This window comes from Thalassophryne amazonica, chromosome 19 (assembly GCF_902500255.1).
Source record: "Thalassophryne amazonica chromosome 19, fThaAma1.1, whole genome shotgun sequence".
In the NCBI taxonomy this organism is placed as follows: domain Eukaryota; kingdom Metazoa; phylum Chordata; class Actinopteri; order Batrachoidiformes; family Batrachoididae; genus Thalassophryne; species Thalassophryne amazonica.
In genome coordinates, this window is record NC_047121.1 from 13,079,617 (window position 1) to 13,096,939 (window position 17,323).

At 44.4% G+C, this 17,323-nt stretch overlaps 1 gene segment (V, D, J or C); it reads left to right on the plus strand.

Moving 5' to 3' along the window:
- Positions 1-628: 628 nt before the first annotated feature.
- On the plus strand, positions 629-1,321 carry LOC117501068. The segment is given in 2 exon segments: positions 629-816; positions 969-1,321. Coding segments are annotated over 2 exon segments (444 nt in total).
- The last annotated feature ends 16,002 nt before the right edge of the window (positions 1,322-17,323 follow it).

A 17,323-nucleotide genomic window follows, 5' to 3' on the forward strand; every position in this document is an offset into this window, starting at 1 on the left:
AACTGGACGCACTGGACCAGTAGATGTAGACGTGATCAGAGCACACTGCTTCTCATTCATGTCATTTCATGACTGTATGTCTGTGACCATGGGTCATCACCAGAGGCACAGACAGATCATATTTGTATTGCTCGCTTGACAAATGCAATGTTTTTATATGTTGTGTGATTTTTTTTTTTTTTTTTTGTAATACTTCCACGTCCTTCCTGATATGAGGCAGCTTCCCGCAGCTTTCAAAGAACAGCTCTGTAGCTCAGTGGTAAAGTTTCTGACTGGGAATCAGAGGTTTTGAAAGGTGTGAGTTCACGTCCCGAGTGGTTTGTGTGTCTGTTTTTTTTTTTATTATTATTCCACATAAGCAGCACAATGTGGTTTTTATTCCTTCCACATAAGAAGTGTGCTGCACCTGGCACTGGTCCTGCTCGATGGACACCGGTGCGTGCACAAACTCTCGCACTGGGTTTGTGCACGTCTACCCATCGGTGTGATGTTTCGTGTGTGATGTTCGTGCGGTAATTTTGAACTGTTTTGCGCTGTTTCGCCATTTTCGTCCAAATGCCGTCCAAAGTTCGCACTATGTGTGAAGGGGCCATAAGGCACTGAAGGGGAGGAGGATGCACTATGATACCACCCACCACAAGATATGAGGGTGCACTTACAGAAAAGAAGACAGAAATAATCAGGACTTTGAAGAAAACACAATTAAAAAGAGCAACAAGAGTGACATGTTTGCCAGAATAAACCAAGACAAAGAAACCCCACAGCTGGCTGTTTTGTTCCTCTGCATTACTTTGACAAACATTATTGTAGTTGCAGGTAATGTTATAAAAAGTGATATTTTGAACTTAGTAGTTGAATTTCTTGCAGCAAGTCTACAATGGTGATGATACTCTAACGTTTTTTATCTTCAAACAATTTTAGTCTTCAATTCACAGACTCATGTTGTCTGTTGCTTTTTGCTGCTGCAGTTTCTGCAGGTTCTTCTCTCAGTGATCAAGTCTATCAGACGCCACAAGCACTGTTCAGCAATCCTGGAGAAAATGTCAAACTGGAATGCTCGCACAGTATTCTGAGCTACAACCGGATCCTGTGGTACAAGCAGCCTAAGAATGGACACCTACAGCTCCTGGGATACATGTATTTACAAAAAGACTATCCAGAGAGTGTAGAACATGTGAAGATGGAAGGGAGTGCAGTTACAGGCAAAACCTGCACTTTAACCATCGACAAACTCACCCTGAACAGCAGCGCTGTGTACTTCTGTGCTGCCAGTTTCCACAGTGCGTCACATCTCTGCTCCTCAGCACAAAAAACCTCATGAATCAATTCATCTTTCTCTGTATTATAACTCAAAGCATCATACACATTTTGTTCATAAGGTGGCGCTATATTGCTACTTCCACTAGTGATGTTTAATGACAGTTGGGACAAATTTATGGGAGGAGGATGCAGTATGACAGCACCCACCACAAGACACAAGGGTACACTTACAAAAACAAAAGCTGGAAATAATCAGGAGAAAAACACAATGAGAGTGATGCACAAAAAAAAAAAAAAAAAAAATCCCACAGCATGGCAGGTTTATTCTTCTGCATTACTCTAACATAATTTTAGTTGCAGGTAATGTCATAAAATGTTTATTTTAACAGATTTTATCTTCAAACATTTTTAGTCTTCAATTCATAGACTCATGTTGTCATATATAATCACACATCTTCTTATCACAGCTCCTTGCACCTGTATTAACGCAGAATAACCAACGCCATCCTTCCCTACTAATGCAGATCAGAGATTATAGTGGAAGGTTCCTCCTGTGGAACGATGTGGTTCGTAACCATCACCTGGTATAAACGACAGCTTTTGAAATATAGTACATCTGCTGCATTGCTGCTTCACAGAATCATGAGAATCCCTCAAATTCTTGTCTCGTGTATTTTATCATCTTTGGGGCTACACCTATGAGAAGAGAAGTGTGAGCTTTTGTTATCGAGTATTAACCTGCAGTACAGACTCCATATTGGGAAAATTTTAAAAATCAATTTGAAGTATATCATTTTTTAAAGCGATATTTTTATCCTCACAGGTCTCTTCCAGGATGTGATCCAGAATACTGAAATCAGCTTCAATTTTGTGTCCCAATCTACAGAGATTAACTGCAAACACAAGAAAGATGCTGGTGACAACCAGATGTAATGGTTCAGACAGCGTCCTGGAGAAACCATGAGACTGGTGGTCTACACAGCTTTTGGTGGGGAACCAGAATACAACAAGACCTTTGAGAACAAATATTTTGCCTTCAAAGAGAACATGGAGAGTGGGGCTCTCACTGTGAAGAAGTTGGAGCTGGTGACAGCAGCACATATTCCTGTGCTGTCAGCAAACACAGTGAGACACACCAGCATCCAAACAAAAACTGCTCTGCAGGACATTGAGATTATTGGCTCTGAAGGGCCACATTTTGACATTTTCACCATTCCTGTAGGTGGAGTTACAGCTCCAGAAATAATCTTCAGCGTCAGATTAAGGAGATGAAACGAGGAGGCACCTGAGATGAGAAACTATTGCTCCTCTGTGTTTAGAACAACATGTCCACACGAGTCTTTTACTCTGTCCTCATTAGTCATCTCATCCACCCTTCATATCTTTTCATTTGTATTTTGACCATACTTTATGCATTTTCTCACTTTCTAGGTGTTTGTCTGGAGGTTGTGGTTGTCCAGTATCCTTCAGATCTTCTCAGAAATCCTGGAGATGGAGTCCAACAGGTCTGCAGCCATGAAACAACCGACTACACATAGGTGCTTTGGTACCAGGAAACCACCCAGAGAACGTTCTCAAACTCATCGGCTACATGCCCATAAGGACACCTGCAAAGAACATTTTAATGTCAATGGAGACATTGGTGGAAGAAGGAGAAGGAACAAGTCTCTGTTTATAGTCAGCTTGCATTTTTTAAATAAAGTCAAAAATGTTTGGAAAGCCTAAAAACCATCCATGTTTGCTCTTGCTTTAGTTCATTCACTAATCCAGTATAAACTGACACATCAAGCAAACGTAACAAGCATCACCTTGAGGAGATGGAGGCGCAGGAGGTCACACCAAATTAAATATATATATTTTAATTTAATTTAGGTATTATTTTCCATGTCATTTCTCCATGTAATGTGGAGCTGTGTAAGGAAGGGCATCTGGCATAACACATGTGCCAAATTAACATGCAGATCCATCTCGCTTTTGCTGTTGCGACCCCGAGTGCAAACAAGGGAGCAGCCAAAAGAACTTTATTAACATTTAACATTAACATTATTAACATTATTTTCCATGTGCATTTTTTTTTTATATTTCTTAATTTAATACTTTCTGTCCTATGAATAAAGTGTATGCTGGATGTTAACTACATTTTAAGTTATTTGTTGATTTAATTATCATCATATGCTGGATGTTAACTACATTTTAAGTTATTTGTTGATTTAATTATCATCATATGCTGGATGTTAACTACATTTTAAGTTATTTGCCAGTGCTGTGATATTTTAAAGGTTATTTTCTCTTTTGTCACAATTAATTTCTTTGAACCACATAATATATCTATAAATAAGTAATAGCATTTGCAGTCAAATTCACACACTGAAAGGTGTAATATAAAGATATAATGGGTAGCACTTGCCCAGCTAAAACGTTTTGGAGCCTCTGTGTTTACACTACATGTCACCTCTTTTGGTCTCTGTTTTACGTCTTGAGCAAAAAGAAACCAAGCAAAGCTAAAGTTACATAATAGAAATGAGTAGTTAGGTACCTAGGTACCTGTAGGTACCTACAGCGGTTTACTGTAGCTGTACCTACAGCGGTCATTATCACAGCACAACTTTTCAGTTAGGAGATTAGTGGATATAAAAGCTAACCTTTAGTCACTAATGACAGCGACAAGCTTTGTCACTTGACTTTGACTTTCCTGCTACATTTCCCCAGTGTGTCTTTCAAAATCACTTCAGAGGTGTTATGTGGTTACAAAAACAACTTTTTTACATTTAGAAGTGTTAATTTATTATGGAAGCGTATTGCATTCACTGGATTAAAAAAAAAATTAGACCACTGATCTCGTAATTACAAGAAAATATCTCAAAATTATGAGATCAAGATCTCGTAATTACGAGAAAAGATCCTAAATTGTTTTATATAACTTCCGTACTTCCAGTCCCTCGCAGTAAAGAAGCAGGCTGAGGTTAGCTGATGATAACACACTGTAATCAAACACAAAGTGCTGATTTTCCTCGAAGGTGCTCCTGGATGGAGCACGGGGCGTCTCACCAAAATGAGACATGTCTCACTCCCCTCCAGACTTTCACTCACACAGCCCCACCGACCACTGAGGGACAAAGAGGGGCTCACTCACAGCCAGGCGCATGCCAGTCTGGGTGCCCCATGTCACGCCTCCCTGGAGGAGTTTCATGCATCCCGGAACAGTTTAGGGGAAAATCCACACTTCACAGTGTAGTTTCGGCACACACGCACACACACACACACACACACACACAAACAAAACTTATTGTAATTACAAGATTTTTCTCGTAATTACGAGATCAGCGGTCTAATTTTTTTTTTTTTTATCCAGTGAATGCAATATGCTTCCGTAATTTCTCACTAACTTTTACAAAACGTATGAGAAATGGATTTATACAGAAACACAGCTATTTCTGAGCATTTTTGGCAATCATGGAATATTTTGTTCGAGCAACCAGCAGACGTCACGCTGCTTTTTCACTCTGATTGGCAGACACCGTGTCGTGTCAGGTATATTTTGGCCCTGCCTAGCTGGTGGCAGACTGACTGTTGTCTCTTGCTGATGCAAAACACCCATACTAATTGAAAATGAATAAGTCATCACCTTCCCTCTGTCGCGTTCTGTCTTTTGTAGCTAATGTGACCGCAGCTTAAGACCCTGAACAAACCCCTCCCACTAGCTGCATCTGATTTGATGCCATGATGAGGTTGAGCTTAATGACATTATTCATGTACTTTTTGACACTAAGCTTCAGTGAACTCAGCAGAGACACTGAGATGATTTCACTTTCTCTGATAAAAAATTAAATTCAGACCTTTGCTTATATCTCTATTCACTTAAAAGTAGTCTGACCTCAACTGTTTGATATTGTGGAAGCTAAAATGATCTGCTTGTTCTTTTTCTCTTACCTGGCAGGTAAGAACTTGTTGAAATAACATAATTTGTCCTTTTAAAAGTTGGACAGATTTTTAAAAAATCACATTTCTGTGTCTCTCCAGGTTGTTGTCTGTGTCTTGAGGTCCTTCAGTCTCCCTCTGATGTCATTAGAAATCCTGGCAGCAGAATGCAGATTTTCTGCACACATACAAAAACTGACTACAGGATGATGCTCTGGTATCAGCGCCCAGATGGAGACAATACTATGGAACTCATGGGGTATTTGTACTTCAAAGCTGTCACGATGGAAGAGCCCTATAAAGAACATTTCAGTATGACCGGGGACATGGGTGGAAATACAGCAAAGAATGGCTCTCTTCTCATTGAAGCCACGGAACTCAAGCACAGTGCGGTGTACTACTGTGCAGCATGCAAAGCACGCTGACAAATATTCCCTACAAACTCAGCAAAAACTCACAACCCTTTATCACCAATGGCTTTGATGGAGACATAGAATAAACCACCAGAAAGCACCTGCTTGTGTGGTTGTACTTTGGTTTAATATATGCCAACCAATGAGATGAACTTTCTCTTTTCTGCTGTACTTTAACTCAATTTGTATTCATCTATACAGTCCTGGACCAGCATTATTGGTACCCTTCATTGTTAAAGATATCTATCTATCTATCCTTCTATAGAAAGATAAAAATCTTTAACAATGATAAGGCAGTAGATAAGGCAAAGGTACCCTTCACACATACATACACATACGTACAACTCATGGCGGTAGAGCTCGTATGAGCACAACACGAAACATCACGCCGATGGGCAGGCGTGCACGATGCTGGTGCGACGGTTCGTGCAAACGACAGTGTCTTTTGAACAGGAACACAGTGCGAGCAGCTGCAGCAGCTCGCACTGTGTTCCACGGGAGGAGCTGCACCACATCGCACCACTGATGTGGAGGAAAATAAAATAAAACCAGCTGTATAATTAGTGAATATCACTGGGTTGATATAAATAATACATCAAAGGGGACGTAATACAGAAGTTTAAATAACACTGGTTAAAAAAAATGCCATTCATGGGATTTGAACCCACACGCTCTGATTACCAAACAGAAACTTTATCACTACACTACAATCACTGTCGTCACCTTCCATTAGGGGAGGTGATGGTCTAGTGGTTAAGGCGTTGGGCTTGATGAAGATCAACGGTTCGAATCCCAGCCTGACTGGAAAATCACTAAAGGCCCTTGGGCAAGGTCTTTAATCCCCTATTGCTACTGGTGTATAGTGAGCGCCCTCACATCGGTGTGAATGTGAGGCATTATATGTAAAGTGCTTTGAGCATCTGATGCAGATGTAAAAGTGCTATATAAATGCAGTCCATTTACTGTCTTGTAACAGGAGCATGAAATGACTAAAATCAATAAGTAGATAAACGTATTTTCCATGATAACTGACCAAACAGCGTTTGGTATGGTACAGTGTGCGAACCACACGTATGCATGTGTTGGGGGTGGGGGGAAACACAAGCACACGTGTTGCACATGGCAACTTCACAGTTGTGGGGCACTTATTTCACTGCCAGCTCGACACTGATTGTCTGCTGACTGTCGCCGTGTTAATAGTGCAAATGGCCACACATTTTCTAAGTGCCAAACAAGTGGTGTTAGATGTTTATGTGTCCATCCATCCATCCATTTTCTTCCGCTTTATCCGGAGTCGGGTTGTGGGGGCAGCAGCTCAAGTAAAGCTGCCCAGACCTCCCGATCCACACAACCCCAAGGCGTTCCCAAGCCAGCCGAGAGATGTAGTCCTTCCAGCATGTCCTGGGTCTTCCCCGGGGCCTCTTCCCAATGGGATGTGCCCGGAACACCTCTCCAGCGAGGCGTCCAGGGGGCATCCGGAAAAGATGCCCGAGCCACGTCAAGTGACTTCTTTCGATGTGGAGGAGCAGCGGCTCAACTCCGAGCTCCTCCCTAGTGACCGAGCTCCTCACCCTATCTCTAAGGGAGAGCCCAGCCACCCTGCGGAGGAAACTCATCTCGGCTGCTTGTACTCGCGATCTCATTCTTTTGGTCATGAGCCAAATCTCATGACCATAGGTGAGGATCAGAATGTAGATCGATCGGTAAATCGAGAGCTTTGCCCCCCCTACTCAGCTCTCACTTCACTACGACGGTCCAATACAGCGACCGCATCACTGCAGGTGCTGCACCGATCTGTCTATCGATCTCACGCTCCATCCGTCCCTCACTCGTGAACAAGACCCCGAGATACTTAAACTCCTCCACTTGAGGCAAGGACACTCCACCGACCTGAAGAGGGCAAAGCACCTTTTTCCGGTCGAGAACCATGGCCTCGGATTTGGAGGTGCTGATCTTCATCCTGGATGCTTCACACTCGGCTGCAAACTGCCTCAGTGCATGCTGAAGGTCCTGATTTGATGAAGCCAACAGAACCACATCGTCCACAAACAGCAGAGACGAGATTCTGTGGTTCCCAAACCAGACCCCCTCTACACCCTGGCTGCGCCTAGAAATTCTGTCCATAAAAATAATGAACAGAACCGGTGACAAAGGGCAGCCCTGGCGGAGGCCGATGTGCACTGGAAACAGGTTTGACTTACTACTGGCAATGCGAACCAAGCTCCTGCTGTGGTCGTACAGGGACCGGATAGCCCTTAGCAAAGGACCCCGGACCCCATACTCCCGGAGCACCCTCCACAGGGTGCCTCGAGGGACACGGTCGAACACCTTCTCCAGATCCACAAAACACATGTGGACTGGTTGGGTGAACTCCCATGAACCCTCGAGCACCCGATGGAGCGTGTAGAGCTGGTCCAGTGTGCCGCGACCAGGACGAAAACCAAACTGCTCCTCCTGAATCCGAGGTTCGACCATTGGTCGAATTCTCCTCTCCAGTACTCTGGAATAGACCTTACTGGGGAGGCTGAAGAGTGTGATCCCCCTATAGTTGGAACACACCCTCCGGTCCCCCTTCTTAAACAGAGGGACCACCACCTCAGTCTGCCAATCCAGAGGCATTGTCCCTGATCGCCACGCGATGTTGCAGAGGCGTGTCAGCCAAGACAGTCCCACAACATCCAGAGACTTAAGGTACTCAGAACGGATTTCATCCACCCCAGGAGCCTTGCCACCGAGGAGCTTTCTAACCACCTCGGTGACTTCGGCCTGGGTAATGGATGAGTCCGCCTCTGAGTCTCTGCTTCCTCTTCGGAAGATGTGACAATGGGATTGAGGAGATCCTCGAAGTATTCCTTCCACCGCCCGACAACATCCCCAGTCAGGGTCAACAGCTCCCCAGCCACACCGTAAACAGTGCTGGTGGAGAGCTGCTTCTGCCTCCTGAGGCGTCGGACGGTTTGCCAGAATCTCTTCGAGGCCGACCAATAGTCCTCCTCCATGGCCTCCCCGAACTCCTCCCAGACCCGAGTTTTTGCCTCTGCAAACGCACGGGCTGCAGCACGGTTGGCCTGCCGGTACCTGTCAGCTGCCTCTGGGGTCCCACCTACCAACAAAGATAAGTAGGACTCCTTCTTCAGCCTGACGGCATCCCTTACTTCCGGCATCCAGCACCGGGTTCAGGGATTGCCGCTGCGACAGGCACCAGAGACCTTGTGACCACAGCTACGAGCGGCCGCATCTACAATGGAGGTGTAGAACATGGTCCACTCGGACTCCACGTCTCCAACCTCCCCCGGGATCTGGGAGAAGATCTAACGGAGGTGGGAGTTGAAGACTTCGCTGACAGAGGGTTCCGCCAGTCGTTCCCAGCAGACCCTCACAATACGTTTGGGCCTGCCAGGTCTAACCGGCTTCCTCCCCTCCCAGCGGATCCAACTCACCACCAGGTGGTGATCGGTCGACATCTCTGCCCCTCTCTTCACTCGAGTGTCTGAGACACATGGCCGAAGGTCAGATGATACGACTACAAAGTCGATCATCTACCTCTGGCTCAGGGTGTCTTGGTGCCACATGCACTTATGGACACCCTTGTGCTCAAACATGGTGTTCGTGATGGACAAACTGTGACTAGCACAGAAGTCCAACAACTGAACACCACTCGGGTTCAGATCGGGGAGGCCGTGCTTCCCGATCACCCCCCTCCAGGTCTCACTGTCGCAGCCCACGTGGGCGTTGAAATCCCCCAGGAGAACAATGGAGTCCCCAGTCGGAGCGCTATCTAGTACCCCTCCCAGGGACTCCAAGAAGGTCGGGTACCTTGCACTGCCGCTCGGCCGTAGGCCGAGACAACGGTGAGAGACCTGTCCCCGACCCGAAGGCGTAGGGACGCGACCCTCTCGTTCACTGGAATGAACTCCAACACATGGCGACTGAGCTGGGGAGCAATCAGCAATGCGACCCCAGCTCTCTGCCTCTCCCCGTGGGCAACGCCAGAAAAATGAAGCGTCCAGCCCCTCTCCAGGAGTTGGGTACCAGAGCCCAAGCTGTGCATGGAGGTGAGCCCGACTATCTCTAGTCGGTATCTCTCAACCTCCCGCAGAAGCTCAGGTTCCTTCCCCCCCCAGCGAGGTGACATTCCACGTCCCAACAGCCAGGGACTGTGAGCATGGACCGGGCCGCCAGACCACCCGCCCTCGACTGCCACCCAATCCTCTCTGCACCCGACCCCCATGGCACCCTCTGTAGGTGGTGAACCCACAGGAGGGCGGGCCCACGTCACTCTTTCGGGCTGAGCCATGGGCTAAGGCCCGACCTCCAGGCACTCGTGCGTGAGCCCCAACCCCAGGCCTGGCTCCAGGGCGGGGCCCCGGCTCTGCCATACCGGGCGACGTCTCGGTCCTTGATTTTTTACTGGTCATGGAGGTTCTGAACTGCCCTTAGTCTGAACCATCACCTAGGACCTGTTTGCCTTGGGAGACCCTACAAGGGGCACAAAGCCCACGACAACATAGCTCCTAGGATCATCCGGATACGCAAACTCCCCCACCACGATAAGGTGGCAGCTAGAGGGGGAGATGTTCATGTGTGTCACCTGGAATTTGGCTGACACCTGCCGCGAGAGGGTTCGATGGGCTCGCACAGCGCACACTCTGTCTTTCAGCCGCTGGTATGCTCAAATAGTTGTAGCAACAGGAGTACAAGGCAGCTATGATTTTGCATGTTTTGCACACGAATCCTGCTTCATGTGCACTTTATGCGCAACTTGACCAAATTCGCACTATGTGTGAAGGGGCCCTAAGATTCATTCAATTGATGATACAAGCACCAACTTTGGTATAAATACTTCTGAGAAGTCCTTTTTTTCCCCCAAAAGCTGTTAGTTGCAGGGGTATAATGTTGAAGTCATTGTTTCATCTACCCTTTGTTGTGTGGGCCGCTGAAGAGGAGGTACTGCTGGCCCACCACCACCAGAGGGCGCCCTGTCTGGAGTGCGGGCTCCAGGCACCAGAGGGCGCTGCCGCCTCACAGGAGCAGCCAGGGTGACAGCTGTCACCCATCACCTGAGACGAGACAGCTATCAATCAACAGGGAGGTATTTCAGCAGGACGGCATCTCCACCTCATTGCCGAGATATCGCTCTACCAAGGAGGTAACGTATCCAGCCAAACGGATCATCTTTTGACCATTAAATACTTTTTGCCTTTACACAGAAAGAGAAAAGACAGCAGGAGACTGTATTTTGGATAAGTACTCACATTCCTGCACTCACCTGTATTTTCCTGACAAGAGGTGGAGGTGGTGTTTCCACCCTGTGTGTTGCTGGGTGCAGCCGCACCCACACCTGACTGTATCTGTTCCTTGCCAGCAGTACCGGATCCGACGAGCGGAGGCAGTGGCCACCTGGGGTTCGGGACTTGGCGGCTCCAGTATCCCCGGGGTTCGGTGGCAGAGGAAATCGGGTGGTTCCGGTTCGACTCGGACAGACGTCTCCTATCGTCGAGCCTGCCCACACGACACCTTTGGAATTCGGTTACTGCTGTATTTGTAAATCTGTTGTGTTTGTTGTGTGAGTTCACAACAGTAAAACTTTGTGATTTGACTTTCTCCATTGTCCGTTCATTTGCGCCCCCTGTTGTGGGTCCGTGTTCCTACACTTTCCCAACACCCTTACTTAGTTTAGCCCGCAAGCCAATGCAATTTACTGGGGGTGTGTCCATTGCTGTGCACAAGCAACTACTTGGACACATAAGTAAGAGCAGTGAGGACATCCAAAGGACATGATTGACTTACTACTAAACTTTTGCATCCCAAACACTATCACACAATGTGCTGCATATACGTTCTACAGCAGGGGTATTCAACTCGTTCCACAAAGGACTGAGAGGATGCAGGTTTTCTTTGCAACTACCCACTCCAACAGGTGATTTCACTGATTACCTGATTCCATCTGCTCAAAATGATGTTAATCCACATACAGGCCTGCCATATACAGCAATATCAGTGGTGCCGTGTTTACGGAACACTTTTTGAAAATGACAAAAAGATAGCATCCATTTACGTGTGGACAGGGCCTTTATTTGTAATTTTAGATAAAATGTAAAGCCGAAGTTGCAGGAAATGACTTCCATTGGTATTTGAAAAAGGAAAAATGCTTGATCTTCTCTCACACAAAGGTGGTGGTGGGGTGTTCTACAGTTCCTTTATTCAGAGAGTAGCATCAACTGAGGACATGGTGCCATTTTGGGGAGAATTGTGCTGAACTACTGAATTAACTTTTTATGGTTTCAAAAAACGAGGTGGGCTTCATAGATAATTGGCAAAGCTTCTGGGGAAAACCTGGTCTTGTTAGGAGAGACGGCATCCATCCCACTTTGGATGGAGCAGCTCTCATTTCTAGAAATCTGGCCAATTTTCTTAAATCCTCCAAACCGTGACTATCCAGGGTTGGGACCAGGAAGCAGAGTTGTAGTCTTACACACCTCTCTGCAGCTTCTCTCCCCCTGCCATCCCCTCATTACCCCATCCCCGTAGAGACGATGTCTGCTCCCAGACCACCAATAACCAGCAAAAATCTATTTAAGCATAAAAATTCAAAAAGAAAAAATAATATAGCACCTTCAACTGCACCACAGACTAAAACAGTTAAATGTGGTCTATTAAACATTAGGTCTCTCTCTTCTAAGTCCCCGTTGGTAAATTATATAATAATTGATCAACATATTGATTTATTCTGCCTTACAGAAACCTGGTTACAGCAGGATGAATATGTTAGTTTAAATGAGTCAACACCCCCGAGTCACACTAACTGTCAGAACGCTCATAGCACGGGCCGGGGCGGAGGATTAGCAGCAATCTTCCATTCCAGCTTATTAATTAATCAAAAACCCAGACAGAGCTTTAATTCATTTGAAAGCTTGACTCTTAGTCTTGTCCATCCAAATTGGAAGTCCCAAAAAACAGTTTTATTTGTTATTATCTATCGTCCACCTGGTCATTACTGTGAGTTTCTCTGTGAATTTTCAGACATTTTGTGTGACTTAGTGCTTAGCTCAGATAAGATAATTATAGTGGGCGATTTTAACATCCACACAGATGCTGAGAATGACAGCCTCAACACTGCATTTAATCTATTATTAGACTCTATTGGCTTTGCTCAAAATGTAAATGAGTCCACCCACCACTTTAATCATACCTTAGATCTTGTTCTGACTTATGGTATGGAAATAGAAGACTTAACAGTATTCCCTGAAAACTCCCTTCTGTCTGATCATTTCTTAATAACATTTACATTTACTCTGATGGACTATCCAGCAGTGGGGAATAAGTTTCATTACACTAGAAGTCTTTCAGAAAGCGCTGTAACTAGGTTTAAGGATATGATTCCTTCTTTATGTTCTCTAATGCCATATACCAACACAGTGCAGAGTAGCTACCTAAACTCTGTAAGTGAGATAGAGTATCTCGTCAATAGTTTTACATCCTCATTGAAGACAACTTTGGATGCTGTAGCTCCTCTGAAAAAGAGAGCTTTAAATTAGAAGTGCCTGACTCCATGGTATAACTCACAAACTCGCAGCTTAAAGCAGATAACCCGTAAGTTGGAGAGGAAATGGCGTCTCACTAATTTAGAAGATCTTCACTTAGCCTGGAAAAAGAGTCTGTTGCTCTATAAAAAAGCCCTCCGTAAAGCTAGGACATCTTTCTATTCATCACTAATTGAAGAAAATAAGAACAACCCCAGGTTTCTTTTCAGCACTGTAGCCAGGCTGACAAAGAGTCAGAGCTCTGTTGAGCTGAGTATTCCATTAACTTTAACTAGTAATGACTTCATGACTTTCTTTGCTAACAAAATTTTAACTATTAGAGAAAAAATTACTCATAACCATCCCAAAGATGTATCGTTATCTTTGGCTGCTTTCAGTGATGCCGGTATTTGGTTAGACTCTTTCTCTCCGATTGTTCTGTCTGAGTTATTTTCATTAGTTACTTCATCCAAACCATCAACATGTTTATTAGACCCCATCCCTACCAGGCTGCTCAAGGAAGCCCTACCATTATTTAATGCTTCGATCTTAAATATGATCAATCTATCTTTGTTAGTTGGCTATGTACCACAGGCTTTTAAGGTGGCAGTAATTAAACCATTACTTAAAAAGCCATCACTTGACCCAGCTATCTTAGCTAATTATAGGCCAATCTCCAACCTTCCTTTTCTCTCAAAAATTCTTGAAAGGGTAGTTGTAAAACAGCTAACTGATCATCTGCAGAGGAATGGTCTATTTGAAGAGTTTCAGTCAGGTTTTAGAATTCATCATAGTACAGAAACAGCATTAGTGAAGGTTACAAATGATCTTCTTATGGCCTCGGACAGTGGACTCATCTCTGTGCTTGTTCTGTTAGACCTCAGTGCTGCTTTTGATACTGTTGACCATAAAATTTTATTACAGAGATTAGAGCATGCCATAGGTATTAAAGGCACTGCGCTGCGGTGGTTTGAATCATATTTGTCTAATAGATTACAATTTGTTCATGTAAATGGGGAATCTTCTTCACAGACTAAAGTTAATTATGGAGTTCCACAAGGTTCTGTGCTAGGACCAATTTTATTCACTTTATACATGCTTCCCTTAGGCAGTATTATTAGACGGTATTGCTTAAATTTTCATTGTTACGCAGATGATACCCAGCTTTATCTATCCATGAAGCCAGAGGACACACACCAATTAGCTAAACTGCAGGATTGTCATACATACATAAAGACATGGATGACCTCTAATTTCCTGCTTTTAAACTCAGATAAAACTGAAGTTATTGTACTTGGCCCCACAAATCTTAGAAACATGGTGTCTAACCAGATCCTTACTCTGGATGGCATTACCCTGACCTCTAGTAATACTGTGAGAAATCTTGGAGTCATTTTTGATCAGGATATGTCATTCAAAGCGCATATTAAACAAATATGTAGGACTGCTTTTTTGCATTTACGCAATATCTCTAAAATTAGAAAGGTCTTGTCTCAGAGTGATGCTGAAAAACTAATTCATGCATTTATTTCCTCTAGGCTGGACTATTGTAATTCATTATTATCAGGTTGTCCTAAAAGTTCCCTAAAAAGCCTTCAGTTATTTCAAAATGCTGCAGCTAGAGTACTAACGGGGACTAGAAGGAGAGAGCATATCTCACCCATATTGGCCTCTCTTCATTGGCTTCCTGTTAATTCTAGAATAGAATTTAAAATTCTTCTTCTTACTTATAAGGTTTTGAATAATCAGGTCCCATCTTATCTTAGGGACCTCGTAGTACCATATCACCCCAATAGAGCGCTTCGCTCAGACTGCAGGCTTACTTGTAGTTCCTAGGGTTTGTAAGAGTAGAATGGGAGGCAGAGCCTTCAGCTTTCAGGCTCCTCTCCTGTGGAACCAGCTCCCAATTCAGATCAGGGAGACAGACACCCTCTCTACTTTTAAGATTAGGCTTAAAACTTTCCTTTTTGCTAAAGCTTATAGTTAGGGCTGGATCAGGTGACTCTGAACCATCCCTTAGTTATGCTGCTATAGACGTAGACTGCTGGGGGGTTCCCATGATGCACTGTTTCTTTCTCTTTTTGCTCTGTATACACCACTCTGCATTTAATCATTAGTGATCGATCTCTGCTCCCCTCCACAGCATGTCTTTTTTCCTGGTTCTCTCCCTCAGCCCCAACCAGTCCCAGCAGAAGACTGCCCCTCCCTGAGCCTGGTTCTGCTGGAGGTTTCTTCCTGTTAAAAGGGAGTTTTTCCTTCCCACTGTAGCCAAGTGCTTGCTCACAGGGGGTCGTTTTGACCGTTGGGGTTTTACATAATTATTGTATGGCCTTGCCTTACAATATAAAGCACCTTGGGGCAACTGTTTGTTGTGATTTGGCGCTATATAAAAAAATTGATTGATTGATTGATTGATTGATTCAGATGTTAGTAAACCAGGGTTTAATGAAAGTTCAGGCAGAGTTTGGTACACAGGTAGGCAGACCAAGATAAGCAGCAGGATCCAAAGCATTAGGCAAAGACAACGTCAAAAACAGGCAGGTAGGTCAAAAACACAGGTAGTCAAAAACAGGACAAAAATGCTCAGAAGAATAAATGCTCAAAAGTGGCTCAAGGCTCAGCAATCTCCCGACCAGACAGGGAGACAGGTGCGACTAAAATACAGGGAGTGATTAGCAGGAAACGCAGGACAGGTGTGTGTGGAAGGATCTGGAAAGGGGTGTGGCAAGCTGGAGAGAGGATCACAGGGAAACACCCAACACCAAGCAGAAGACAAAAGAGCAGAAAGATCCCGCTACCAAACATGACAGTGACAAAAAATGGCAGCAACAAAATCAAGAAAAACAAAAAGACACTACATACAAACCCCAATCATGACACATCCAGGTAAAGGTACTATCAAAATAAATATAACTGGAAGCACTTGGAGAGCGCAAACCTCCGCCAAGGCCATAGGGTCACTGACGTCACATGCAATACCCTTTAGCAAAGAGACTTATTCCATGTCATTTCACGCATCTACAGTCATGTTTCAGATTCAATGGCTAACCCTTTGGGGTCCGAGGGCATTTTTCGGACAGTTCACTCGCCTGGCATAAATGTTTTATTATTGCTGTTAACAGCTCTCCCTGCATTCCACAATCAAGTTTCATGTCTCTTTTTTTCAGGACAACCCGTACTTTCAAAATATATATGCTATAGTTGTGTTTTGTAAGTGTAATAAAGGTTTACAATCAGAAATAAGAAAGGAAAACGTACAGCGTAAAATAATTTTCCACACACATTTATTCAAAACACACAGCAAACTATAATAAACAACTGTTTTTGACACTTTATAAAGGTAATTTGGGCTCTTGTGTGAAAGACTGTACAACAAAAATGTTCAAACAATAAACACAAATGCACATTTTGAACAATATATACAAAATGGTCTATGCGTTGTGTTTGTCTTTTTGTCAATTTCTGTTTGCTATTACACAAAGGTCACATCACAAACTTCTACTATGAAGCTGACTGTGTGTTTGTTCTCTCCTGCTCTGAAAGCAACATTCACACTTCGATGCTCATTCAGTTGAGGAGTGGCTCCTCCCCCCTCGTCCATTGATATGGTAAACAGTGCTTTACGCCGGAGCGAGAGAGCTTGCCACAGGCTTATCCAGTAGCGTTCACAGGAAAACTAATCGAGCAATCCTGATACTCACACACACACTGTTTGTGCATGTGAGATTATATGAGAGGCTCTCTGTCTGCTCCATCCGCTCACTTTCACTTTCGCTGTGCGTAATGGCGCAGGGCGCATTGGAGCAGCCAGGGGGCTATTCAAACGGGCCAACTAGTAACACATCACTCCTAAAAACAATCTTTGGTTTGTCATGTGAGGTGAATCTGCCCTATGATTGGATTTTGGAAAACCATGTGACGGTGAACCAATTCCATTTGGACAGTCACATTGCTCACGTCATCACACACCTTCTACGAGGACTACAAAGATGGTGGACGGTGGCTCGAAAGTCCGCGGAGTTAACGTTTCAGCAAAAAAAATTAAAATTAAAATTAAAAAGTTAGTTATAATTTAGTAAAGCTTGGTCTCAGCCGTCCTATACGACGGCGTTGGCCCCAGAGGGTTAAACCTTTAGATCTTCAACTGCATGAACTACACAAGTTTTTTTTTTTTTTTTTCTAATAACAAGTTTATTTAATGAGGATAAA